Genomic DNA, 27,978 nt, shown 5'->3' on the forward strand with positions numbered 1-27,978 from the left:
GGTTACTATCTCGCGATCCTAGCTGTCATAGACCTTAGATCCGAGTCTACTCGTGTGCTTATTTCTTAGAACAAGATTTCTACTGCACGCATGTCATAAACCTAGGAGCTTTTCTTCCCCAAAATGGGAACTGCTTAAAAATTATTGGTCGGGGTAGGGTTCTGGGGTGGACGGACAACCGTGGAAAGGATGAGCGAGCGTATCCCGAGCATATCCCTCTGGTTTCCATCGCTTTCCTTGGCATGCGCAGAGGAAAATCGCCACGAGCTCGGGGACTACATTTCCCGTGGTGCAAGGGGCAGGTTGCACATGCGCAAAATGCCGCCGCTGGCGGGGAGGGCTGCGCGTTCCCGTGCGGTGATGGCGGTGCGTGGACGCGCGGCGGTAGTAGCAGCAGTAGCAATGGCTGCTGTGGATCGGCGGCTGCCGAATCTCGATGACTTCGCGGGGCAGAGCTGGAGTGCTTGGGTGGAGAGAGTTGGGCCGCCTACTACCGAGACAGGTGAGCGCGCCTATCCCGCTCGTTAACCCTTAGGCAGCGAGGAGCGGCGGGGGGAAGTAGGGGACACTTCTCAGTCGCCGTTTCTGCCGCCGCCGCCGCCGCCGCCGCCGCCGTCGACGAGCTTCCTCCCTCCCTCTCTCCCTCCCTCCCTTCGCCCGCCCTAAACAAAGGAGCCGCCGGGTCCTAGCGCCGTGGAAGTTCTTGCTTGATGGATGCTTTTTTTTTTCAAAACCAGGTTTCCCAAGATCTCCCGAATTCCTAGAATGGATTCCTCTGTCGAGCCTGATGTAAATAGGAGAACATACTGTGATCATCTTGGTGTCGATCAGAATCTTTGTTCCCCGTAGTTTCCACACAGAATGTTAGGTGGTTCTGTCCTTTGCTTTGATTCCGTCTGAGATGAGGGTACTGTAGTTAGTTATGCCCTGTTCACACGATTCCCCCTGACTTTTGACCTTTACTGTTTTTGAGTCCACATTTATGTATGAAACAGTCTATGTACATTCCCACTAGGGTCTTTGAGCCCTGCTTTAATTTTCCCCAGTTTATTTGAATATTCTTTCTTCTGATTCTTTTACAATCACTTTTTCTACTTTCTCCAGAATAGCATTCCGTGCTTTGATATGCTCTTGTGGCACTTACAAGCCACAAAATACCTTGCTGATCTTGAATTCTCTCCTGGATCACTCTAGACATGCTGCTTTTTCTTTCTCTAAATGTTCACATTTGCCCTTTCAATTCAGCCAGCTAATATTTTCCATTGATTTTATTCTTTAAATCCCCTTATAGCCTATTCTCAACCAGCTTTTCTAAAGTGTTTTCAGAAATCTGTGTTGGCTTTACCTCCAGCTGTGCTGCTTCTCTGGATTTCCTTCTCCTCAAGTTATTCCATTTTATTCAGATCTTTGCCTTGGCTGAAACTGGTCCCCGCCCATCCATCTGTTTCACATTCCTTGCACCTTCCTTCTGTCTTCTGGAGCAAGCTTCTTTTGCTCTGTTGACTTGGCCACTAAATTATTACCCACTAGAATTTCCTTGCCTTTGCTTTCCTCTCTTACCAACCTGATCCCTGACATCCTGATTCAGTGTCTCCATGCTCCTCCTCCTTCATTCTGTTGTGTCCTTTGCTCTGTTTGCCCTCCCTTGTGAGAGAGGCAGGTTGAAAGTATATCAACATGGTGCGGGGATGTCTTGGCTTCTGGTGATTTTTGTCCTTGGGATCATTTGGGAGCACTGCCTTTAGCCTCTTTGACTTTCTCAAGTGCAACCTGACAGCAGACTCCAGAAGGGGCGGGAGAGTCTGAGGAGCTGTCCCTGGTGATGCTTTTTATATTGTTGAGCTTCCCTCTCCATTATCTTGAGAGAGTTAGTGCCTTCATATAATATCTGATGTACTTCCAGATCGAGCAGAGTTTGTGTAATGGCTCCTGTATTTTCAGGGATTTAGAAGCAAGTTATAAATTTTCCTTGCTCACAGCTCTCTATCAGAGTGTTTTATTTACTTATTTAGCATCCATCTTTTGCCCTAATCCTGTGATTTTTTTTAAAAAAATAACTATTTTGAATTTCCTTCTTCTGTTTGATGTTGATGCAATTGATGCATTTTAATAGATACTTCTTACCTTTGTGAATGCAGCAAGTGGTGTGAAATGTATTAGATACAGAGCATTATGACTTAGTAAATATCAGGAGTCTGGTCCTGATGACCATCTCTGTGACACATTCACACTGTTAATTTGAAGTCACATCACTGAATTTGACCTGCATTGCTAAACACTTGTGGGCATTTCATGTCTGTCTCTATAGTGCAAAGAGATTCCCAGGTGGGAAATAGTAGAAGAAAGAGTAGTTCTAAATTCATTTATTTGATTCCTCATGTACATGTGGGGACTAGATAGGAGATCACATATTAGTACAACTACATGCACAGTGTGGTAAGAAAATGTTTCCATTGTAATGAAACCAGAATATTCTGGTTTACAGCATGACACCACTGTAATCCAACATCAGCAAAATTTTGATTCCATGGGCTAAAATCCAGCAGCATTTATTTGCCTTGAAATTTGGGAATTCCATTTTGAAGTCCATCTTAAGGCATCTATTTTTGAAGCTTGGTTTGACTGCTAGGAGAATAGAGATACTTATCCTAAAAAGTGCATAGGTTATATACACATACTATTGTTTCATGTGATACAAGCATACCTCTTTCATATTCATATTCATTTTACATATGTGCTTGTTGAATACTGGTGGATGGTGACTATTTGAAATGAAAAAGAAAAGAATTTTCAAATGAAGCCTTACCACAGGAGTTGATCAAATCATGTTCTTCCCCTATGGCCACAATGTTATAATTTGCAAAGCCTTCATGGGTGGAGCTGTATGCTTGTCACTGTCTTCCACACACCTCTTGATTTATATAGATTGGCAGAGCAATTCTGCTGAAACAGCAGGCTGTGAAGTCTGAGATTCAGCAAGTCCACTGCTATAAGCTGGCGGAAGCTGAAGAACATCTGCTGTATTAGCAGAGCTGATTCTTGTGGACCCTTATTTTCTTGGCAACTTTAACAACTGCTATGATTATTGCTGTTATTAAATTATCCTTATCTTTGATAAAGCTCAGCCTTACCTTTTGCATAGGGTTGTTACGAAGATAAAAATAAGACAACCTTTGCATAGTCCTCTGCTCAAGTCCATTTGGAGACAAGGTGGCATACAAATTAATAATTCTCATCAAGAAATCAGTTTCATATACTTTTGAAGGGGAGGGGGTTAATTAAAAAAACTATTCAATTGCAAATGTAATAGAGATATTGTGTTACCTGCTTGCAGATGGATCTCTTCAGTACAGTACTAGGACACAATGTAATTGCAGAGTGCTACATGACAAGTTTGAGAAGGTGTGATGTGTAAATGAGATGGAAGTTCCTTTTGCTACTTATTTGTCTTGAAATACGTTGTAAGCCTATTCAACCTACTGACATAGCCATACATACTCTATAAGCCTTACTATATATATAGTATGAAGTAATTCTATTTGAGCATTCTTTGAGTTGAACTTTAAGGGGTAGAAAGTGTCCATTCTAATGTATCAGAAAGCCATAGGTTCTTGTTAGCACTGACAGATAATATATCTTCAGTAGGTTTAATTTTGGCTGATGGAAACATTTTTTTTAAATTTGCCTAGTGTCTGATCTGGAAGAAAACAGTAGGAATGTGAGAAAGAAGATTGATGCAATGACCCTCATTAAAGAAGGTAAGAAGACATCAAAGTCTCTGGTGAAACATGCGCTGTAGACACCGTTGCTCCAAACTCCAAACTTGTGGATTTGTAAATGCTCTGCAAAAAAAAAGGGGGATGAATATAGCTATACTCCACTGTCTGGAATGGCAATTACTGCATTTTTACACAGCAGGTGATCCTTAATTTAGCCTATACATTTTTTTTTCAATTCTGCAAACAGAAGACTGTGGTTTTGCTTGCCCATGAAGCAGTAATATGTCCATAATGACTTTGAGTGAGGGCCACAATAGGGTTTGCTGCATTATGACAACCAACTCTTACTTTCTCTTTGTGGAGAAGGGAAGAGTTAGAATGCATAGAACAAATCCTGGGCAAATGCTTTGATACTGGCATTTTCTGCTTTGCTGCATCATGGATGGCAGCAGTGGTAAAAATGTCCTATTCCATGATTATATTCTTGTATTTCAGGGAGAGTTGATGTTCTACCTATTTAAAAAAACGATGGATTTTTCCTAATTATGGCATGAGCCTTGCCATATCTTAGGATAAAAAGGAGGAATGCTCCTACAATTTATTAGGAAATCAATATAGGGGAAGCTTAGTCTTGAAGATATATCTTCCTTGATATCTGAATCGGTTTGTAGATTTTTGTCTTGAATCTTCCCATCTTGCCTCTATAGCTCTTCTATTGACGAAACAGTTAATATGACCTTTCCAGAGATTTAAGATAACCTAAACCAGACATGTCAAACTCGCGACATCACGGGACGTCGCGCAATGTATCAGAGCTTTTTCCCCATTGCTGGCAATGGGGTGGGCGCAGTTTCCTGGTGACGTGGCAGTTTGACACCCCTGACCTAAACTATTCAGATTCTATAGCCATGCTTTGTTTAGTTTCAAAGTCTCTTTTGTTATGGTTCCATCTCTGTGGCTTCTAATAAGATGACGTTTCATGAGCCCCAAGAAAAAGCCACTGACTTCCCACCATATTTTGCCTAAAGATCATTTGTCCATAGTTTCCCTTATATTCATATTATACGATCTCAGCCATTTCTTAAACTGAAGTTAAACAGACTTACAGAGACTCCAGATGACTCATACAAATGAGTCAAACCCACAGGGAAGGGCCCAATATGTTCTCAGACTGTTCTTTTGTGACGTCAAATATCAATCATACTCTGTCCATCAATTCAGTATTTTAACCAGTACATTAAAAAAAAACACCCGTCGTTAAATGAAAACTACGCTAGAACTCATGCTAGAAGAGATAAAATCAAATCTAGCTCATCCAAATCCAGTCTCTCTTAATATTAATAGTTGGAAAAGCATGCCCTGAGTCACCAAAGGCCTGTACTCTGCCAAGAGATCAGACAGCTTTCTTTTTCTATTTGGTGTGTGTGTGTGTGTACACATGTGTTTCTAAAGAATTTCTGTTCTTTATTAGAGTAGGGAAGGATACAGCTTCAGATTAAAGTCCTGCTAGAAGGTAAGAATGTTGACATCAGCAATGACATCAGCAACTGAAATAATTTTTTCCAGATGAGATTGCTCATACCCCAAACTCTTCATTCAGCCCCTTTTGCTTCTCTAGCAGACCTTTGGATATATGTGAATTATATTGGACAACCCAGCCAGAATGTTCAGATATGAACCTCTGCTGTGCTTTCGCCTGACTTTTGCAATCACTTTGAACCAGCCAAGCCCTTGGATAGTCTGCAATTAGTTGGGCCTTGTCCCTCCCTCCTCTTTGGCAGCTTTCCTCTCTTCCCTGCCCTGCTGCCCTAGGTCTTTTCACTGCTTTCTAGCTTGTCTGTGACTCTTTGTTTTCCATTTCTGCTGCCCCAGCTGTGCTAGGAGGTGGGGCTACTTGCTGCCAACGTTACAGAGCATAGGGCAGCAAGTGAGAACCCCCTTTGCCATATGATAGCCGTTTGTTTTGTTTTTTTAACATGTGTGCCCACATTAGCAAGGAGAGGCAATCTCCGGAATAGATATGGAGGCCACACCACTCAGTGGCAATTTTCTAAATTGGAACAGCTGCCTGTGAAAATATCAGCCTAAATGTTAGTAGCATATAAAATAATTGCATACAGATTGGAATGCCTAGTTTGGTGCTCAAGTATTAGATCTGTTTTTGTTTCAACCCTAATATCCTCCACATACATTTGCTTTCAAGTCCCACGATCATTGGTTGGTATTATCAGCATATCATAAGAATTGTAGTCAACACTGAGAGGTGAGTTGGGGAATGTCGCTTTAAGCTACTGATCATATGGTCTCTCAACTAGGAATTAGTAAGAGTAAGGGACGCGGTGGCTCAGTGGGTTAGGATGCTGAGCTTGTCGATCAGAAGGTCGGCAGTTTGGCGGGTCGAATCCCGAGTGCCGCGTAACAGAGTGAGCGCCTGTTACGCGTCCCAGCTTCTGCCAACCTAGCAGTTCGAAAGCACGTAAAAATGCAAGTAAAAAAATAGGGACCACTACGGTGGGAAGGTAACAGCGTTCCGTGTGCCTTTGGCATCTAGTCATGCCGGCCACATGACCAATGGAGACGTCCTCGGACAAGCGCTGGCTCTTCAGCTTTGAAACGGAGATGAGCACCGGCCCCTAGAGTCGGAAACGACTAGCACGCATGTGCGGGGGAACCTTTACCTTTTTAACAGAGTACAGTATGGGCTCTGCTATCCAGCTCTTGCAACTCCTGTTGTTGTGGGATGTTTAGCCGGTTGCAGCCAAGACCATTTGGCTAGCTGGACCAGTGGCCTGACTTGATATAAACAACTACTGATTATAACTGAACAATGTACCTTGGCTGTTCCATCTTGCACCCATACAAAGCATGCCAAGAAATGCTAGTGTATGAAACAAGTGTGACAAAAATACAATTTTTTCTTCTCAGCTCCGTGTCTCACTCTCTGTTCTTTTAAGTCAAGAGCGGGGAGGGACTCTGTGGTTGTCCAGGTGTCGCTGAATTACCACTTCTTACAGTTTCCATCAAGGAGTTGAGTGGGGTGGGGTGTTAAATAGCTGTAGCTCAGCTGCATAGGGAGAGTCCCAGGTTCTCCTGACTTAAACCTGCGCTTTCAGGATAGGTTGAGCATCTCATTTTGCTCCTAGGTTTGCTGAAAATTAGGCTGCAAAATTGAGAGGGTGACATGGGCCTCTTCCCTGAGTGTGCTCTCATCGCTCGCATCTCTTGTCCTTTCAGACATGTCTATCTTTGGTCATTGCCCAGCTCATGATGAGTTCTACCTGGTGGTGTGTAACCACTGTGGCCAAGTGGTCAAACCTCAAGCCTTTCAGAAGCACTGCGGTAAGCTAGGCAGCCAACATGCCAATTGAATGTCTGTAGCCTCTCAAGGAGTGCTTGGGAGTAGTGCTGTGGCCTGGGGGTGGAGGTGGTGGTGCCTAGAGTGAAAGGCCCTCTTTTTTGTTTCCTCCCTGCAAATTAGGGAAGTTCCTCTTTCCTAGCATTGCTTCTCATTGAGCAAGGAGATAGTAGTCAGGAAACAAAGGATATGTTCTGCTCATATTAGGGTCATTCCCAAGATGATATTTTGCTACTTATGCCCCAAGGTTGGGAGGCAGCTAAAAAATGGCCAGACTTGCATGTCTTCATAACTTCTGCAATATATGTATGAAATATATATGAATAATTATCTGCATCTAACAGAACCATCGTTAATGGTAAAAGACATTGTTTGTTAGAGTAGTACTTTACTTGAGTTGTACACCTGATTGACCCTTTTCTGTCTAATGCTTTGCAAGCGGCATTGCAGCTCCTCTCCTTCCCAGCTGGTATTGCTGCCTCCTACCAAATTCCAACTTTTAGAAATAAAATGATGTTTGGCCATTTTTTGGCTGTTTTTCCATTTGTAATCTCAAAATTCAGCCATGGAAATTAAATGTAAGAAATTTCCTTCACCTCAAATTTCTACCTTTATCCAAAGCTGGATTGTTGCCTGAAGGGAGATGAGGGGAAGTAATCATTTCGTGAGGATTATCAAAATTTCTTTGCTCACTACCAAAATCTGTTCTGAGTTGGAGCAAGCCAAGTGAAGGGTCTAAATTAGAAGCCCTCTGGCGACTTGGCAAGTTGTAATTTAGCCTGTTGGCAAATAAGAGGCAAATGGGCGAAGTGAATGACAGAGGTATCCAGAATGTGAGCAGAAGTCACATGATGGCAGTACCCTTTCGGAAGCAAGATAGGTTGGATCTGCTCAGTGTTTCAATGGACAACCACATATATCAGTTTGAATTACATGATGGAAGAAATATTTCTGTTATGTATTTATCCCCTAGCTATGCTGGCTCAGGAATTCTGGGAGTTGAAGTCCACGAGTCATAAAAGAGCCAAGGTTGCCTACCCCTGCCCTAGGCTTTATGAATCATGCCTAGAGAGACAGAATAATCCCATATATGTTGCTAGTGGCAGCCACACAAAGAAAAATATATGGGGTTTGTCTTCTGTTGTCCCATGGTTGGCTATGAACAGCTACTGACTATACTTCCCTGTCAAACAGGAAACAGAAAGTAACCTGTTTTCTGTCTCACAGCTCTGGAAGAACTATCTGGGACAATTTGGGAAGGCGCACTTTGAGGGTTGCCAGAAAAACAGAGCCAACTTGGTGCAGTGGTTAAAAGCACCGGACTAAAAATGGAGAGACCCATGAATTCTAGTCCTGCCTTAGGATGAAGCCAGCTGGGCGACCTTGGGGCTATCATTCTCTTTCTGCCCTGGGGAAAGAAGCAGTGTTAGGAAAACAATATGGATTGAACCATATAATAATCAGAAGTCAAGATTAGAAGTGACTTGAAAACACAATATAATAGTAGCAAAGTGTCACACTGTGGAACAGGGAGAGACTTTAAATGTGATTTGATAAACCAGAGACTTGTACAAATGTGCCTCTGAATTTTGGGAGCTCCAGGCTCAATTTTAGATGCTGTCATGTACTTTGACTCTATAGGTTCTGGGTGAAAGTTCAAATTTAGTAACAACAGGTCTTTCTTAGGGCAGTATTGTATATATAAAATCAAGTTTGCAGGTGGGATGATGAGTAGATTAGAAAAGGAAAGGTCCAGAATTTTGCAGTGGAAACTATCTAAATAATTTTTGATTGGCATGAAATACAGAATGGCATAAGCTCTCTCTGACTTAGTTGGCCTGTTGTGATCCACAGATTTAGTTTTGACTGGGAAGTGGCTGATCAGGCTAAAGTTATCTATTATAATTTTTTTATGTTGTTTGCATTGTTTTTATCCCTGAGTAGCTTTGGGAGGAGAACTGTTTTGTTAATGGCTGATAAAAGAGATTGGGAATCATAACATATTTATAGTAGAGTAACAGGAGTTAATTATGGAAAACATGCTTTTTAAAGGCCCTGGGTTACTGTTGTACCTATCCCACTTCATACCCAAGGCAGACCTGCAATTTGCAGCCTGGTTGCTGCCTCACAGACTCCTTCACTGGCTAGCCAAGCTTTCTGGCTAACAGCATTGTTATTTCCACATAGAGAGACGTCATGGACCTCTCAGCAAACTCTGTGGTCGGGTGCAGCCATCATCCAATTTGCAGAAGTGCCATGCAGTCAATGGGCGGTCCATTGTTAGTGGCAGTCATGGATCCACCAAATCATGGAGGGAAAAATCTCAGAGCTTCTTTAATCAAACCCAGCATATGCCAGAGAAGACAGACAAGATGCCGAAGGACAACCTATGGTAAGAGGGTCTGGCTGGGGTTCTTTGTGAGTAATAAATCCAACCATTCTCTTTGAGAAGATCTCAGCTCGGGCATACTTTGAAGAAAGCAGTCCTAGCTATGTGTTGGTTGGTTGAAGTGCAGTAAGAAAGAGCAAACAGTCCCCTTTAGGATAGCTATAGAAATTGAACTACTCAGCTATAGAAAGTGAATGAACAAATGAACAAATGAATATAGAATAAAACTTAAATATTTCATGAGGTAACACAGGAAGTTTTTAAGCACTTCTAGGGTTTCATCTATATTGTTGTTCTGTAAGGTTATTTTTATTTTTATTTTATTTTAATTCCATTTATATCCCGCCCTTCTCCAAAGACTCAGGGTGGCTTACAAGCTTAGCAATAGCCTTCATTCTATGTATATGCCTGCTTATTAGGGCTTTCGGGGGGCCCCCAAGCGGCATTATTACAAAGTCAGCTTATTGCCCCCAACAATCTGGGTTAATATTTCATGCAAATATAAGAGTAAGTTTTTTTCTTTGAAGATATTCTATTCTATTCTATTCTATTCTATTCTATTCTATTCTATTCTATTCTATTCTATTCTATTCTATTCTATTCTATTGTATTCTATTCTATTCTATTCTATTCTATTCTATTCTATTCTATTCTTTTCTATTCTATTCTATTCTATTCTATTCTATTCTATTCTATTCTATTCTATTCTATTCTATTCTATTCTATTCTATTCTATTCCATTCCCTGGGAACTCTTTATGCTTTGAGTGTGAAACACTTCTGAAGTGCTCAAAACAGCTCATTTTACACTTGAGACAGAAGTTTCACATGTGATTAGGATGTTCTGAGATTGAAGTAGATCAGACAAAACATTTTACACACTCTTAATTTTATACACATTTGCCACATATAGTTCCCAAAAAGATGATTTTTTAAACATCAACCTAGTACAACTCCAAAGGAAATCAGAGCAATAAATAAACCAATTATTAACGATGCAAAAAAGGAATACTATATACTCCCTTCATGCCATTTTGATACTTCTGTTACTTCTTTCTATTAATTTTATTTAACTACAAATGCTAATGGAAATGTAACATATGGAAAAGCTAGCACGCAGCAGTTAAAATGTACAGTCAAAACAATAATCAATCCGTTTTCTATGTTATAAATGGAAGGTTAATGATTACAGTTAAATTCCATTAGCAAGATAACAGTGTTTGGAATTTTTTTTGAAGTCTTGTGAGAAAATATGATTGCTCCCTTGGGTTCAGATGACCCCATTTTGGTTTCAGAGTGTATTTACTGAAATGGAGCATATTTACTAACAGGTGAGGTGTGATGGCAAATGTTTATTTAGTGTATTTAAAATGGAGCATATTTACTAAAAGGAGAGGTATGATGACAAATGTTCTAAAGTGATTTTCTTGGCTTGGTCATTTGATGGCTGAAAGTGATCTAGAAGACTGTTGCTAGGTGCTGGAATCATGCATGAAGTTATTTTTTATTTTTATTTATTTTAATTCCATTTATATCCCGCCCTTCTCTGAAGACTCAGGGCGGCTTACAAGCTTAGCAGTATCAATGTTGGTTATCAATGTTGGTACTTCCCACTTTTCACAGATTCTTGTTTTACCATCCCTGGAAGCTGAGCTTTATTTTCGTGTCTTCGCTTCTTCTACTTTCTCCTGTATCCCTCATGCAGTGATTACATGCTTCTTTTTTATTCATAAATATAATGCTAATAAATGAAGAAGGCAGCTTTGTGAATGAAGCTGCTGCAAGAGTCTGCTGTATAGAACACCAACCATCATGAGGGTCTTTACAAGGCCTCCAAATTACTTTCTTTGGGAATTTACATGAAATACAGTTCAGAAGATTGCCTATGACCTCAACCTCAAAACAATGTGTGCTGTTTTGTCCTCCAGCTTGTTCGTGCCTGTAGTAAATCTAGAGAAGATCTCCAGCCTTCCAAAGTCAGATGGAGACGGAATCAAGGCTCCCCCTCTGCTTTTTGACACTGCCGTTCCCAAACAGTCTTTGGTTACCTCAAAAGAGGTTCTAGGCAAACCTTCCGTACTGACGTCACCAAAAGAACTTCTGACATCAGCCAAAGCTGGCAGCACCTCCATAATAACTGCTGACACTTTGAACAGGAAACTGGCGAATGCTTCTAGCCTGAGTGAGAAAGAATCGGGTGCTGTAAAATCTCTGAAGAAAATATCTCGTAAGTCTTGCCTTTCTAATTGTGTAATCTTCTGGCTGGAGGCAATGTAATAGATAGTTGAACCATCAGGAATGATTACATAATAGTGTCTTTTTAATGGTTGGCATTGTAAAACAAGAAACTTGGTTTGGTACGGTGGCTGTATTTCCTAAGCAAAACATTTCCCATAAATCCGTTCCTCATTTCATCTGTAAGGAAGAGTGGGTTGCTACCTAGGTCATAGGGCAAAGTTGAAAAAAAGTTCTTTGCAACTTTTTGCTTCCTTAGTAATCCTGAAGGGAGGGAATAAGGCTTCTAAGATGCCATCTTAGAAGCCTCTTTCCATGTATATTTATCACCTTTCTCACTTCATCCTTTGTCAAAAGAAAAAGGGTGTGTATCATAACCACTTTGGAATTTTTGCAAAACTAGTGTATCTACTGTGCAAAACCAGTTTGTCTGGTTTAATTCCATGATGTTGAGCATTTGTCCCAAAAGTACCTAAGTGGATGGGAAGGGAGGGAAATACTACATGTATCAGCTTACTTTTAAGCACTGGGATTATAGGATTAGGTGAAGGATATGTGATGTGAGCTACTTAGCAGCTAGAATAAGTGAGTTTGTGGGGGAAAGAATATGGTCTTCCCCAACCCTCAAAGGATTTCTCTTTTCAGCTTATGCCATATGATCACAATTCTGGGCCAAGGCAAAAAGGATGTCACACCAATTGTGCCCAAAAGATATGACTCCATGTAGGCTGACCCATAAAATAAAACAAAGATCAGCGGGAAAATAAATATACAAAATACTGTACAAAATGAGACATGCCATTCATTTACATAAAGAATTGTATTTAATGCACCTCTGGCAGCAAAAAGTGAACAATGGTTGTTTTGTTTTGTTTTTGGATTACAGGCAGTCCTCGACTTACAACAGTTCGTTTAGTGACAATTCACAGTTGCAATGGCACTGAAAAAAGTGACTTACGACTGTTTTTCACACTTACGACTATTGCAGCATCCCCATGTCACGTGATCAAAATTCAGACACTTGGCAACTGACTCCTATTTGTGACGGTTGCAGTGTTCTGGGGGGGTCATGTGATCAACTTTCGCGACCTCCTGCCAAGCAAAGTCAGTGGAGAAGCTAAATTCACTTAACAAGCGTGTTTCTAACTTAACAACTGCAGTGATTCACTTAACAGCTGTGGCAAGAAAGGTCGTAAAATTGGTCAAAACTCACTTAACAACTTTCTCACTTAGCAACAGAAAGCTTGGGCTCAATTGTGGTCGTAAGTTGAGGACTTCTTGTACTGCATTTTCAATAAGGGGGCTGCCTTAACAAATCAAAGGGAAACGGGTTATTGGGAGGGGAGACATGTCACTGGACCAGCAGGAATGTGATTCTTTTGACTGCACTTTTGCTTTGGCATCTAACTCCCTATTTGTTCCCACAGGGAAAGAATGTGACTTGAACCGCCAATGTGGCGTGGTGAATCCTGAAACCAAGAAAGTTTGTACTCGGTTACTGACCTGCAAGGTAAGACGCTGTGCAATGTAAGGCCTGCTTCCTGCAGGGGTTGGAGAGTTGAGTAGTGCAGTGCCGCAAGTTGCCTTTATGACTGCTGCTCTCATACTTTCTGGCAGGATAGGTTTCTTCTTTTCAAGAGGCTGTCCTCCTTTGTTTTTAATGGCAGTCTGGCCTGGGCATCTTTAGGTGTCTGCATCTCCATGCAGATAATTGCTTTATCTGCCCATTGGAACAGCAGAAATGTCTTATTGGAGTGCCAGCAGAGATGTTCATATGGGAAATAAAAAGAATCAAAATAATAGTCTCAACCATGGAATCAAAGCCCTTCCACTCTGTACGTGTATGCAGTGTTGATTCAGACATGCTTTGATTGTGTGTGGTCACAACCACCATTACTTTTTTAAGCATCTTCCCCTTCAGATATTGCTGGTTCCATCATGTCTAGAGGGCACAAAGGCCGTTTTTAACATAGCCAGTTCTCTACAAATGTGTCAATTTTGAATGACAGTGTTGTCTTGCAACCATATTCAAGTTCTTAGGCTGCCCAATTTTGTATTAAGACAGTTGGGTATAAGTTAGTTTTTGGATGAAAGAATATTCTTATTTGCAAGAAGACTTGGGTGTGCCAAAGTATGACAAAACTTTACAGCATTATCATTGAGTCAGAGGACACTAATGAAGGAAACACAGAGTTGAACTTAACTATTCCAACTCCATGTTGGGTGGAGTATCTAAGCGCAAGACATCCACAACTAACAGATGACAATCTAGTTTTTGTTTTGAAGATTTCCAGCAAAGGTGAGTTTTCAGTCGCTCCCCAGTAATTGGTTCCATTCTTGAACCACTCTTGCTTAAAAAGCTTCTCCCCAAATCTACCCGGCAATAGACAAACAGCCTGCATTTTATTCATTCATTTATTTATGTATTACATCTACATCCTGTCTTTCCTCCAACAAGTGAATAGATAATGGAGCTCACTCCTCTTTTTATTGTCACGGCAATATGAGTTTGGTTGGGCTGGAAAAAAAGGGAACTGTGGTGGGAGTAGTTTTATTTAGTACTTGTATCCAAACAAGTGGTCCAAAGTCACTCAGTGATCGCCATGATCAAGTGGTAATGTTGATCCACTTCCATTTCCAGTTCAACACTCTACTGCACTAGTCTTCTCACTCTGTTGCATTCAGCAGTTAATAGATTCCAACATCCCCTTGCTCAATAACCACACATTGTGTGTCTATTCAGGGCTTATTAGCAAAGTCAGATTAAAAGAAAAGGAAAAAAGAAATAGTGTCTCTTCTTGACCAGAATTTAGAATTTACTTAATAAAGTACAGGAGGGGTAATATTTTAGTAAAAATGCTGCACACACCTTTATTGCAGTATAACCCTCATTCCATAAAAGCTAGAAGCCCCTTCCTAGAATCAGTGCATTTCACTGAAATTCACTGAAGCAGTGTGCTGGCTGAGGAATTCTGGAAATTAAATTGCACGCTTCTTAAAGTTGCTGAAGTTGTGAAACTGATGCTAATTGAAACTCTTTACCTTATAGGGGGGGCAATTGAAATGAGAAGAATGAGCAAGTATTGCCATAAGAGAGCCCATTTCTTCAAATGGTCCTTACTCTATAGGCTATGATCATGCAACAAGTAGAGTCCTGTGATATATATGGCTCTGACAGGAGAAGAGTCTGTTACTATTAGTTCTAATAGCTGCATAGATCAGTTTTTCCACAGCCTAGTAATCTCCAGCTATGTTGACACAAAGTTCAGTGTCTCTGGAAAAAAATCCCTGTGATCTGCCCCTTCTCAAGAAATCTTTGCTGGTATGTGTAAAAGACCTTGGGAGACTGGGCAAAGATGGACTGCCAAGGGAATGGTAGATAAGAGACAGCATAGCCTGTGGCTGGATAGTGGGCAGGGCAAGAGGCTCAGAAGGGATTGTCCCTAATTTCTAAGTTTGTAAAGGAGATGGGAGGAGAAATGTACTTTGAGACTTGAAAGATTCTGTCAATGTAGCTTTACAATAAAGTAGAATTAAGTCATCTAGTTATGATTTTTATCTGATTTATCTCATGAGGAGGCCGACAGATCTTTACAACCTGTAGTTAATTTAGAATCTCTCCAACCTGGTCCTAAAAGATGGCAATATTTACTGTCTGTCACCCACATATTGATGACACCTCAACCCAAATCAATGGATAACTTTCCTTAGCGGTTTCGTGTAAAGGTTAAATAACTTAAAGGGAAAAATTAAGGCCTAGAAAATATATTGGAGTTCTCTAGGGATCAATTGTTATTGCCCTGACTACCAACTAGAACTACCTAGTCAAGGAGAAGTAGAAACACTGAATGATAGTGCCCTCAACTCACAACCATTGCAAGTTGTCAAGGAGGATACAGTGGCTAATAGTACTGAACACCATCAAGAGGGAGAAGAGAAAGAGTAATGTCCTTCTCCGTCTTGATCTACATGTAGCTTTTCTACCAGAGTAGCCAGTACTGTTTCTGTCCCCTGACTAGACCTGACTCTAAACCAAAAATGGTCCAGGTTATCCATTTTCTTTAGGATCTTCAGTAACAAATTCTCAAACACTTTCTCAACAACCTTCCCCAGAAAGAGGGTTTGGAGACTGGGTAGAAGTTATCAAACTAGGTTGGATCTGAGGAGGGCTTCTTCAGGAAAGGGTACGCCTCTGTCTCCTACAAGGGTAGTAGCACCATACCCTTCTTCTGGGAAATATTGACAGTCTCACTCCATCACTCATGGTCCTGCCTACCATTCCAAAGGAATCAAGGAAGATGTGGTCAGCCTACAAGTAGTGATATTGAGACTTCATTTACTGATTTAGAGAAAATACATGATAAATGTATTGAATGATGACATGCATTGTGAAAACATAGACCAGAAGATTAATTACTGATGGTGATAAGAGAGTAAGATAGAAACAAAGCACATGTTCAAATAAATATTATGCTTGGAGAATGATTCAACATTAAGTGGAGGTAAGACAAGGATACAGGACATCTCTAGGTTGCTAGATGTATTTATGGATAAATGTATAAGGAATGCTTGCAATGATGTTGGACGAGTGTTGGTTTGGGCACATGAATATACATGTACTCTTATATGCTATGTTAACCGAGAATGAAATAATTTGCAGAGAAAATGTTAGAGTGTATGATGCAGGGAGCAGTGTGAGTGGGGCAATTATGTTTGACAAGGAAATGGAGTGAATGATTTTAACTTATACATAAATGGGGAAAAAAACTAGAACAAGTAGATGGGTTTGTGACCTTGGTAGGATGTTTATGAAAGATGGGGAAATGGATTGAGAGATTTTAGGATGTGTAAATACTGATAGAAACATAGTGGGCACTGTGTATTTTGTGTGAGGAATGAACGCTTGTTGGAAGAAGTGAAAATGGCTAGGAATAAATGCATGCTTCTACCTGAATGGTTATATGGAAATGAGTGTTAGATATTTCAGGAGAAAAATATAAAAAAGTTGAATGGGGTGTTTAAGAAGGGCATAAGGTGAAAAAAGAACATAACGGAGTTGAGAATGAATGCACGCTGAGTTTGAAATAAATATGCAAGTCAGTAACTGGTCCAAAAAATATGCTCTTTGGTGGCTTGATCAGATAGAATGAAGGAGGATTGAAGTAATACATGAAGGAAGAGCAAATAGATTAAGACAAAGGCAAAAACTAAGAAGGTTCTGGGTGGAAAAGAGCCTCAAACAGAAAAAGGTGAGAAAGTTAAAAGACCAAAATAGTGTATAGATGGTATATGGATATGGTGGAAGCAAGGAAGGATAGTTTGCAAGGATAGAAAGACAGGAAGATGCATTGTGAATGTTATTGGTATAAACTAGATATGTGTATGAGGGGTCCTTGATGCTCTCTGAGCTTGCTTGTTTTCTTGCAGACATTGGGATAATGTCACCAAGCCAAGTCCAGAAATGCCAGGGAATTTCTAGAAGCTTGTCACTCTGACAAATCAGCCATCGATAAAGATAAAAGACATTAACAACATCAGTAGACTGTGCAAAAGAGACTATCACCAGCCCAAAAAGGAACAAAAAGACTGCAGCACGCTCCACCAGCAATCAGCACCCAGATCAGCATAGATCAAGGTTAACATCAGACTAACAATCAAGTAAACAATACCCCAGTCAAGAAACTGCCAAAGAGCCAACAGCAAACAGCCACACTAAGAGAATCTCTAAGACCACCCCCATGAACGTGACAGGGCAAGCCACCAGAATATAAACTGACAGCAAATGACACTCTTTACTAGCACTGATGATGTTACCTAGTTTTGGTAATGAAAGGTCTGCAAGAAAACAAGCAAGCTCAAAGAGACTCCTCATGTCAACCCTGAGCTACAAATATTCTCTTTTATTAGATATGTGAATGTTTAGTTATCTTTTTCTTAGTTCATACCTTCTTTGTCTTACTGTTGCTTATTCCTAACATAACAACATAAGAAAGCATAACATAACATATAACATAACATAACATAACATACAACAAATATGTAAGAGGTGCAATGGACATATCTCTTTAACATAGGTAAAGGTAAAGGTAAAGGTTCCCCCGCACATGCGTGCTAGTCGTTTCCAACTCTAGGGGCCGGTGCTCATCTCCGTTTCAAAGCCGAAGAGCCAGCGTTTTGTCCGAGGACGTCTCCGTGGTCATGTGGCCAGCATGACTAGACACCAAAGGCGCACGGAACGCTGTTACCTTCCCACCGTAGTGGTCCCTATTTTTCTACTTGCATTTTTTACGTGCTTTCGAACTGCTAGGTTGGCAGAAGCTGGGACGAGTAACAGGTGCTCACTCTGTTACGCGGCACTCGGGATTTGACCCGCCAAACTGCCGACCATCTGATCGACAAGCTCAGCCTCCTAACCCACTGAGCCATCTTTGTGAATAATATTACAGTATGTGTAACAGTATATAATTTTTGGGCACGGTGGCTCAGTGGGTTAGGATGCTGAGCTTGTTGATCAGAAGGTCAGCAGTTTGACGAGTCGAATCCCGAGTGCCACGTAACAGAGTGAGCACCTGTTACTCGTCCCAGCTTCTGCCAACCTAGCAGTTCGAAAGTATGTAAAAAATAGGGACCACTACGGTGGGAAGGTAACAGTGCTCCGTGCACCTTTGCCGTCTAGTCATGCTGGCCACATGACTATGGAGACGTCCTCGGACAAGTGCTGGCTCTTCGGCTTTGAAATGGAGATGAGCACCGGCCCCTAGAGTTGGAAACGACTAGCACGCATGTGCGGGGGAACCTTTACATTACCTATATAATTTTTCTCTCCTTTGTAACAAGCAGAAGGTCAGAAGCCACATGCATTCCCAGCAAGTCTTGGATTCAGGTTAAGAAGTCTTCCAAAATTTGCTACTGAACTAATATGACAGAAATGGAAAATTATTAAACATAGGGTGCAGTTGATGTATTAATTGAATCACATTAAATTTGGCTTTGTCTTCGTTTTTATTCCAGTTTCAGCCAATCCCTGGAGTATGGCCTCCTGGGAGCCCATTAAAGGATCAAATGTGGTCCTTACCCCAAGAAAAGTTTGTCTACTCCTATATAAATAATGATTTTCTAACCATAACCTCTGCTTCAGTGCTAGTCTCTCAGAGATGTGTTAAAATGTTCACCAGACAAATGTCACACGCTTTTTTCCTAAGATTGTACCACTCATGGGTTTTATGTGGGATGTTATTTATTTGAAAATGGCCTGTCATCACATCCTCTCTCTGAGCTTGCTTTTCCACCAGCCAGCTGATAAATCTAACATCTCCCTCTTGCTTGTGCTCTAGATCCATTCTGTACATCAGCGTCGAGAGGTGCAAGGCCGCACAAAGGACTTTGATGTGTTAGTGGCCGAACTGAAGGCCAGCACCAAGAAAGGCGAATCTCCCAAAGACAAGAGCCCAGTGAGGAAAGACATAAATACTGAACGGCTGTTGCAGGACTTCTCTTCTATGTCACAGACTTCCTTGGTTCTGACCAATGTTTCTACTTCTTGTCGAACGAAGCAACCATATTCCCACTGTGCACTTTCCAGGTATCACACAGTTGAGATGAGGGAGCATATGATGATATCTGCCATACCTTCTGGATATTCTGTTCTCAGAAAGCTCAGCTCTTATCCTCTCTCTGCTGCTTGCAGGTCTGGGGTTTCCTCAGAGAGTGACCCTGAGGACGTGCCTACGTCTTCTAGTGAAATTGACAACCGTCTCTACCGTTTCTCAGCATCAAAGAGCACGGGGCGGGTGACAAGTGAGGAGAGTGAGGATGATGCCACAGATGATTCCCGCAAGTTAGATTGCCATTATGCAACACGACGACCCCATCCCCAGGCAGTAAGTGACAGACCGAGGCCCAGCCTGCTCTTTTTCTTTGTGCTGTGTGGCTTTGATGAGAGATTGTCGAGTATTTGTCAATGTTAAAAGTGGAGCTATTGGGAATGGAATGTCATACCTGTGAAGCTGTGATATGGGCTTCCAGTGCCTGGGTTCACCTATCACTGTAAGTCATAATGTGATGTGTTTGTTTTGTTTGTGTTTTGATCTCTAAATCCAGACATTATACTAGTTCAATAATGCTTAGCACAACTGTGTAAATTAAATCAATATGTCAAGCCTTTAGTCTATCTAGGCTAGTGTTTTGAAGGGCAGGAAGTAACTCTCCAAAGAAAAGGAACTCCTCTTGGCTTTGCGATTAATAGTTCCTTTAATTCAGTCAACCAGAGCTTGAATATTGGTGTTAACAAATGCAAAGCTTCTGTGCTATACTAATGAAATGTGGGTTGAATCCACACAAAATTCGTCATTCTTGGAAATTAAGATGATAGACTTAGTCTCTCTTTCTCATTAGCTGAACAAATAGAGGATAGAATAGAGGATAGAATGAATAACTTTCTTCTATATAAACTGGGTCTCCTACTTGTCACTGTAGAATTTGGGAGTATGCTCTTTGCATGATTTTGAGTTTCTGACACTTTCATCCTTCCATTAATCCTCCCCCACCACAACAGTTCTGCACTTTTGGAAGCAGATTGGTGAGCCCAGGGTGTTATGTGTTCAGTCGACGGCTGGATCGGTTCTGCTCTGCACTCAGTTCCATGCTGGAGAGACATCTTAGCTCACACATGTGGAAGTAAGTTACCCTAGGACAATGCCAAACAAATTGGGGAAATAATTGGAATGTGCTTCTGCCTTTGTGCAGTCATATACATGAATTTGGGCATGCAGTGGAAGAGAATTGTGATGTCTCATATGTCAGTCCTAAATCTTGCATATTTCCTAAAAGCAGTCCTGATTTATTTATTTACATAGTTTGTATCTCACCTAACAAACTCTGAGGGCTGATATAAAATTGTATTACTAAATTTGTACTCTTAAACAAGATTCCAGCAAGCACAAGAAATGTTTAGAGGTAATGCACAAGAAGAAGAAAAAATGGGAAAACTGCAAAAACAGCACAGACCCTCCTTATTCCTGAAAATTCAATTATATTTATCTGTTCATTTCTTTTTAAAACTACTAAGTATTCTGTGTAGTTATGGCTCAAAGACATATAATAGTTACAATGAAACAGGTCGGTAAAAAACAGAATAAAATCACTAACAATATGTAACAAAGGATTTTTTTTAAAAAAAAATAGCAATGGTAAAATGTTACAAAGATTAAAAGGCATCCAAAACGGTTGTCTGCAAACTGAGAAATTGCATTTACCTAATGCTATCAAAAAAAGCCCAAGCAGCAACAGAAGCTTGGTGGATTTTCATATAGAATATTGTTCCACAAGCCATTCATCGTTCATCCAGGCTGAGAGTTTTACACTCTGTCATCATTGTGAAAACTTGAGAGAAGGTGTCATGTTTGAAGAGAGTTTTACGTTCTTACAGTGGCGTAGCGTGGGGGGTGCAGGGGGGGGGCGGCCGCACCGGGCGCAACATCTGGGGGGGCGCTCGCACTCGCAGCTCTCTGCCCCTGCCTGGCTCACTCACTCTCTCTCACTGCAGTGCTGGTTGTGCGAATCTGATCCGAGCCGCCGGGTCGCCGCCCACTGTGGAGGGGGGGTGCCAGGTGTGCGGTGCGGAGAGAGAGCGAGGGACTATCTGGGGAAGGGACAGTGCAGCGGCCGCCCAGCGCAGCGCTGAGCGCGGGAGAGAACCACACCAGACTCGAGTGCTAAAATCCACGGGTTAGGGGGCGCAAATTACTTGCCTTGCCCCGGTAACTGACAACCCACGGTATGCCACTGCGTTCTTATCCCAAGCAACACTGAAATTGTTGGTTTTTTTTTACAGTTTTGTATCTCTTTGACAGAAATGGCCTCTGAAAATAAAAAAGATAGCTGGCTCCTTGGAAACAAATAGGGATCAGTTAAATATTTATTGTTTTCTAGTAGGTAGGCTTACTTTTCCACGTCGTAGATGTGTTTGATGGGAGGTAGTCATGTGTTTTTAGCTTTTATTTCTCTGCTTCGTCATCAATCGCTCTAAGTCAGTGCCCGTAATCTCTGCTGTTTGGGAGGGGGGGAGGGGGGATTCTCCAGTAGATGGCACTGGATTACCAGGTTTGAGGATATATCCTGCACAGACAGAAAACCTATCTGAAGAATGAGTGAGCCTAGCAGGGGAAGAGGCTGAGTGACGATGGAGAAGATACATGTATTTGCAGGCATCTGTCCTTGTGAAGACCTTTAGAATTTGAAAGCAAATAGATGGGGGGGGGGGAGGTTTTGAATCTGAAGAACAGAGATCCGGTATAATTTGGAAATACTATATGAAAAAACAGAGTATAATGGGGAAAAAAGAAAAAAAGGGAAGGAAGGAAGGAAAAAAGGCAACAAAGAAACTAATAAAGATGTTTTGTTCGTCTAGTATAGAATGAAGGTACCTTCCCTGAGTAGGGGATTGGACTAGATGACCACCAAGGTCCCTTCCAGCCAAGCTTTGCTTCTTATCTCTTGTTTTCTTGCTTTGACCCATCTAGAAGGATTCCTCCAGCTGCTGATCATCCAGTTTCCACATCATCTCCAATGGTTTTGGGCTTCTCCACATCCAATACAACCCCAAATTACAATTCTTCCCTGGTTTGCAGCCTTCCCCACAGTATCCCAAGCAGGACCTCTGTATCCTGGGCAACTTCAGTGACAATGGCATCCAGGGACAACCGTAACCACCATAGTGTGAACTATGCAGTTGGTTCGCCCCATGCTGCAGCTGCCTGTAGCCAGTCAGACTGCATGGGTGGAAGCCAATCCATCACGTCCCCACTCCCAGCCAATACCCCATCACCATCATTCAGCAAGTTGCCTTCGAACAAGGCCAGCAAGTCCTCCAAAGCCAAGGAGATGGCTGGTAATGTAGAGCCAGAAGCCTTAGCTCGGAAGCGCAAACTAACTCCCAGTGTTCCTGCTAGTCCACCTTATAAACAAACGTGTTTCCTTGATCTGGGCAAGAACAAAACAGTTGGCTGCCAGGTGTCCCATCCATCTGCCAAGGCCAAGACATCTGTGGTGGCTTCCTCCAACCTTTCCCTGAATGGGACAGTCTCTTCCGGGGCCAGGGTCAAGAGAGTCAACCATCTGGATTGCAGGGCACCTAGCCACATGCCAGTCAAAGCCTCATCACTGGAGAACCAGGGCTCCTCATTGAATGGTCCAAAAACACTGCTGACCAATTGCATCTCAGATGAAGAGGCCAAGAGACGCAAGAATTCAGCCACCTATTGTAAGCCAGCGAAGACCAAGCATTTGCCCTCATCCATGCCTTCTTGTTCCTCATCTGATTTGGCTGGCTCAATCAGAAGGAAGAAGCCAGTTGTCTCCTTTGAGGAAAAGCAGAACACAATGAAGGTAAGCTCCTGTCTTAGACACTGTAGGTGTGTGGCTTAATTTTCTTCCACCTTGGGAGAGCTGTACTGGCTTTCTTTTTGCCTTCATCAACTTTGTTTGCAAAGTCTGCATTCTGCCATTACAAGGCTGACTACTTCATAAATGTAAACAGCTATAACACCCTAAAACAAAATCAATATTGAAATGGATAGATACAATTTAGGTTCTGCTATAGTGCTATTTAAAGTATTCAAATGTGGTATTTTCTCTGATGTGTTTGCACATATTTATTTGTATGCCACCTATCTTCTTGATAGAATGATTCCTGCATTGTTACATATTTGAAAAATAATACACTAAAACTGAACACCAATGGTCACCATTTCAAGTCTGTATTTTTTATTAGTATAGTAAGCCTTATTTGGTAAATTAGCCAACTGAACCATGAAAAGATCAATATTTTTGAAAAATAAGGACATGAGGCAGATAAGTGTATGCTTATTTTCTCATGGTAACAATAGGATTTTTAAGCAATGTTATTTTTTTTGGTTATATTTTTTAAATTTCTGTACCACTCAATAGCAAATATTTTTGAATGGCTGTGCTTTTTTAAAATTAAAAAGAAATTCAGCAACATTGTTAGAGTAAGTCAGCTTACAATTACTGAAAACTCAAATGATCATGGAAACTAATTTTATTGCTGGGGAAATCTACTTCTTATTAAATTCCCAGAAGCACTATTTATTTTAAATAATAAATTTATTATTTTATTTCTGCACAACTTTGAAGGACAGGACACAGAGACACAATGGCTGAAATCACAAGTCATACCAAGTTTTAGTGTGCTTTAGTTCTGGTTCGTCTTTGGTTATTTGTAAAACAGTTTATGGCTTGGCGTTGCTCCCACCTTTCTAATTCTGCTGTTCAGTTTTATGCAGACTTTAGCATGTGCTAAAGATCCAGTTCTGTTTCCTAACAGGATTGCTTGACCATAAGAGCTGTATAAGAAACAGCAGTTCGCAAACGCAGTTTTTTCATCATATGAAATAGAAAAGCAGTTTTTTTTCTGCTGAATGTTCTTCCACTTAGTTGCTGCTGTCACGCTGAGGAATGGGTGGAAGCAAAATGGCAGCTAAGAGGTCTTGGAAGGGACAGGAATATATATTTAGTCAAATATACCGGAATAGTTAGGTTTTGAAAAGGACATCAGATTATACATTTTCCTGGAAACATAATTGAAGAAAAGAGACTGCACAAAACATTAGAAATGAAACTTTAATTTATAGACTACATTTCTGTCTCCAGTATAATTTATATCTCATAACAACTTGTTGAAATCAAGCCTCTGGACACACTGATAGATGTTAGTGCAGTGTTGCAAATTGTTACATTTATCATAAAATGAGCCGAATGGAATGGGGAGTGAAACTCCAGCTGATGAACAGAAGCCCTTTTGATGTTTCTGTTTCTGCCGGGCACACCTCTCTTTTCTGAAACTCAGAGTTGTTAAGTTTCCTTTGGCGAGAAAGCTGAGAATTCAAGACCTCTGAATTAAGCTAGTATTGGTGGTTTTATGGCAGGGTGCAAGCAAAATTGTGTGAACAATTTATGAACAAAAAAAAATCTGCTTCTAAAACTTTTTATGAAAGGCCAAACAGATATAGGTATTTTGAAATGATACTTGGATTAATCTTACCTTAACTGATTTGAGGAAATGCTGGTATAGTATTGACTAAGGATCTGCATATTCCTTATTGCTGAAGTCAGAAATTTGAGGATCATGTAATCCAGCTCTCTGCTTGGTACTCACCAGCCAAATGCTGAATTATGTATTTATTAAAGTATTTATTTATTTATTTAATTCGATTTTTATACCGCCCTTTTCCCGAAGGACTCAGGGCGGTTTACAGGGCAGATTAAAACAATACAATATATACAAGTTAAAATAAAAATTAAATTAGATAGCCCCAAAAAATTAAAAATAAAACCTTAAAAACCTTAAAAACCCTCAGTCCAGGCCGGCAAGCTTGAATAGCCAAGTCTTTAGGTCCCGGTGAAATGACCAAAGGTCAGGGGCCATCCGGAGTTCCACCGGCAGCTGATTCCAAAGGGCAGGTGCGCCCACCGAGAATGCTCTCCCCCTGGGGGCCGCCAGCCGGCACTCCCTGACCAGCGGCACCCTGAGGAGACCCTCCCTGTGGGAGCGCACAGGACGATGGGAAATTGATGCTGGCTGCAGGAGCTCCCGAAGATATAATAATAATAATAATGTTGGAAGGGACCTTGGAGGTCATCTAGTCCAACCCCCTGCTCAGGCAGGAAACCCTATACCATTTCAGACAAATGGCTGTCCAGTCTCTTCTTAAAAACTTCCAGTGTTGGAACATTCACCACTTCTGGAGGCAAGTTGTTCCACTGGTTAGTTGTTCTAAATGTCAGGAAGTTTCTCCTTAGTTCTAGGTTGCTTCTCTCCTTGACTAGTTTCCATCCATTGCTTCTTGTCCTGCTTTCAGGTGCTTTGGAGAATAGCTTCGCTCCCTCTTCTTTGTGGCAGCCCCTGAGATAGTCCGGACCCGTGCAATTTAGGGCTGTATAGGTCATTACCAGCACCTTGAATCTCACCCGGAGGGCAACCGGAAGCCAATGCAGCTCGCAGAGAAGAGGTGTTACATGGGAGTATCGAGAAACCCCATCACAACTCGCGCGGCCGCATTCTGCACCAGCTGAAGCCTCCGAGTGGTCCTCAAGGGCAGCCCCATGTAGAGAGCATTGCAGTAGTCTATCTGGGAGGTCACAAGTGCATTCCCAAATATTTGAACTTTTTGACTATTTGTAATTCTATTTTTTCTGATAATTGCTTTTTTTGTTTATCTGTAAAAATTTTAACTATCACTTTAGTTTTTTCTCTGTTTATCTTTAATCCTGCTATCTCTCCAAATTGTTCTATCTTTTCCAATAGCTTAGGCATCGTCTCTAAAGGTTCCTCTAGAATGAATACCAAATCACCTGCAAATGCTTGTAGTTTGTAGGTTTCACCTTTTATTTTCAATCCTTTAATTTCTGGATCTTGCCTAATGTTTCTATTTAAAACTTCCAAAGTTAAGATAAATAGTAATGGGGATAATGGACATCCCTGTCTTGTGCCTTTTCGTATATCAAATTTCTCAGTATGTTATGCCACTAACTGTAGTTATATTGTGCTATGTTAAAATGGTTCCCAGCCGCCAGCTCAAGAAGAGGTAGGGTTTCTTTCCGCTTTGAGTTACTTTATTTCATTTGTCATGAAAATATAAATTAAATCCAGTAGAGATTTCATTTTAAAACTTTGTCCCTGAAAAATTAAGCTGCAGTTGCTGTGATAGCTCCTGATGTTCTCAGTGGGATTCCAGCCACTAGTGACTTGGAGGTTCAGTATATACAAGTCAGAAAAACATCTGCCCAGCTACCCAGACTCACTCCTTTTTGTATTAGTTAAACACATCCCCCTACACTCAGAATTTCATATACTGTATGTTCAACATTTCCTTCCCATTCAGTTTAAGTCTGCTTGGTTAAGCAAGTGGCCAGGAAAAATGTACCATTGTGTGATTCCATCTTTCAAATGTTTTTGCAGTCACATGGAGGATCTATGTGGAAATAACTGGTTGCTTTGCTGGAGTATGATGTGAGGTTTTTGTGTCACTGGATTACTGTGAACCTCTAATGATGGGCAGTAAGGGAGCATTTCCTTATTATACTATAGTCCAATTTATGCACTTGCTGCACAGGGTTTAATGGGGATCATGTTTATTTGAAACCTGATCCAACTTTTTTTAAGCTAGAGATCCTTGTTTACATGGTGGGCTGACAACATATGCAAAGTCCATTACACTTTTATGAAAGGTTATTAATTAATAAATATAGCAGCATGTCCTTTGGTCATTTCAAAGGAGCTCTGGCTACACACTAGCCACAATAGATACATTTTCTGTGGTTGGTGTGACATGAACTGCCATATTCTTCATTGACACACTCTTCTTTCTTCTCTTGACAGTCAAAAGCACATTAACAGCAAGTGCCTGCGTGCTGCAGAAGCCAGCAGTCTGAAAACTCTGTCCATGGATCCAATTTGAAGCCTCTTTGCTTTTTATAACTTTATAGTATTTTTTTAAAGAAAAAAAAAACCCTCTAAAATACCTGAAGACTATGATTGTTCTTTTTTGGTGTTGTGGTGATTTTGGATGGATGGATGGATGGATGGATGGATGGATGGATGGATGGACGGACAGACAGACAGACAGACAACAAAGTGAAAAGAGAAAAACAAAGAAAAACAAAAACTGGATCAAAGGATACTGACAAAAGTGCAGATTTCCCTTCCCAACCATATAATGACAGGAGGGGTACAGAAGCAGGGACCCCATACAAAAAATAGGATTACAGGCTTTGGCAGGGGGTAATAATATTTTGGCATCTTCCTGCATGTGCCAAGAGGTTATTAGTACAACTTGGCTCAGGATTTCTGGGAGTTGAAGTCCACAAGTCATAAAAGAGCCAAGGTTCCCCACCCCTGCTCTAGAGTAATGCACATTATTTGCTAAAGGAAAATCAATACTTCTTCTCTTATGCATACCTTTAGCTTAGCAACAAGAGGGCTGGGCCAAAACATTACAGGGATTTTCCTGTGACAATGGCTTAGCCCAGCAATGAGAGATTTTTCACTGTACAGTACGTCCAATTCTTGAGCTACAGAAAACAGAATTTGAGGAATCGATATCTTATTGAACCTTAACTAATCAGGGGTTTGTGCCTGAGAAAACCAGGGTAAAAGAGCACTCCTTTGCTGCTTAAAGTTCTAGATACTGAAGACAGCTTAAATGTCAGCAAACATCTGATTAAGAGATGAAGTAACGCATTTGTAGAGAAAGATGGGTGAAC

The 27,978-nt window shown here is 41.1% G+C and overlaps 1 protein-coding gene across 1 annotated transcript; it reads left to right on the forward strand.

Annotated features, from left to right (window-relative positions):
- The first annotated feature begins 345 nt into the window (after nt 1-345).
- On the forward strand, nt 346-27,621 carry ATXN7L2 (ataxin 7 like 2). Its single transcript, XM_081323674.1, has 11 exons — nt 346-502; nt 3,690-3,758; nt 6,954-7,058; nt 9,262-9,466; nt 11,391-11,689; nt 13,125-13,207; nt 19,032-19,279; nt 19,385-19,577; nt 20,252-20,373; nt 22,218-23,082; nt 27,095-27,621. Exons 1-11 carry the CDS (start codon nt 361-363, stop codon nt 27,107-27,109), a joined length of 2,346 nt encoding a protein of 781 aa, XP_081179800.1. The 5' UTR covers nt 346-360; the 3' UTR covers nt 27,110-27,621.
- The last annotated feature ends 357 nt before the right edge of the window (nt 27,622-27,978 follow it).

Source organism: Vipera berus (genome assembly GCF_964194415.1).
Source record: "Vipera berus genome assembly, chromosome: 3".
Taxonomy (NCBI): domain Eukaryota; kingdom Metazoa; phylum Chordata; class Lepidosauria; order Squamata; family Viperidae; genus Vipera; species Vipera berus.

Bases quoted from the DNA above. Each gene is read 5' to 3' on its own strand.
- ATXN7L2 (XM_081323674.1), top strand. From the start codon at position 361: ATGGCGGTGCGTGGACGCGCGGCGGTAGTAGCAGCAGTAGCAATGGCT. The intron at 7,059-9,261 runs GTAAGCTAGGCA...ATTTCCACATAG, and splicing joins AGCCTTTCAGAAGCACTGCG to AGAGACGTCATGGACCTCTC. The intron at 13,208-19,031 runs GTAAGACGCTGT...CTTGTGCTCTAG, and splicing joins CTCGGTTACTGACCTGCAAG to ATCCATTCTGTACATCAGCG.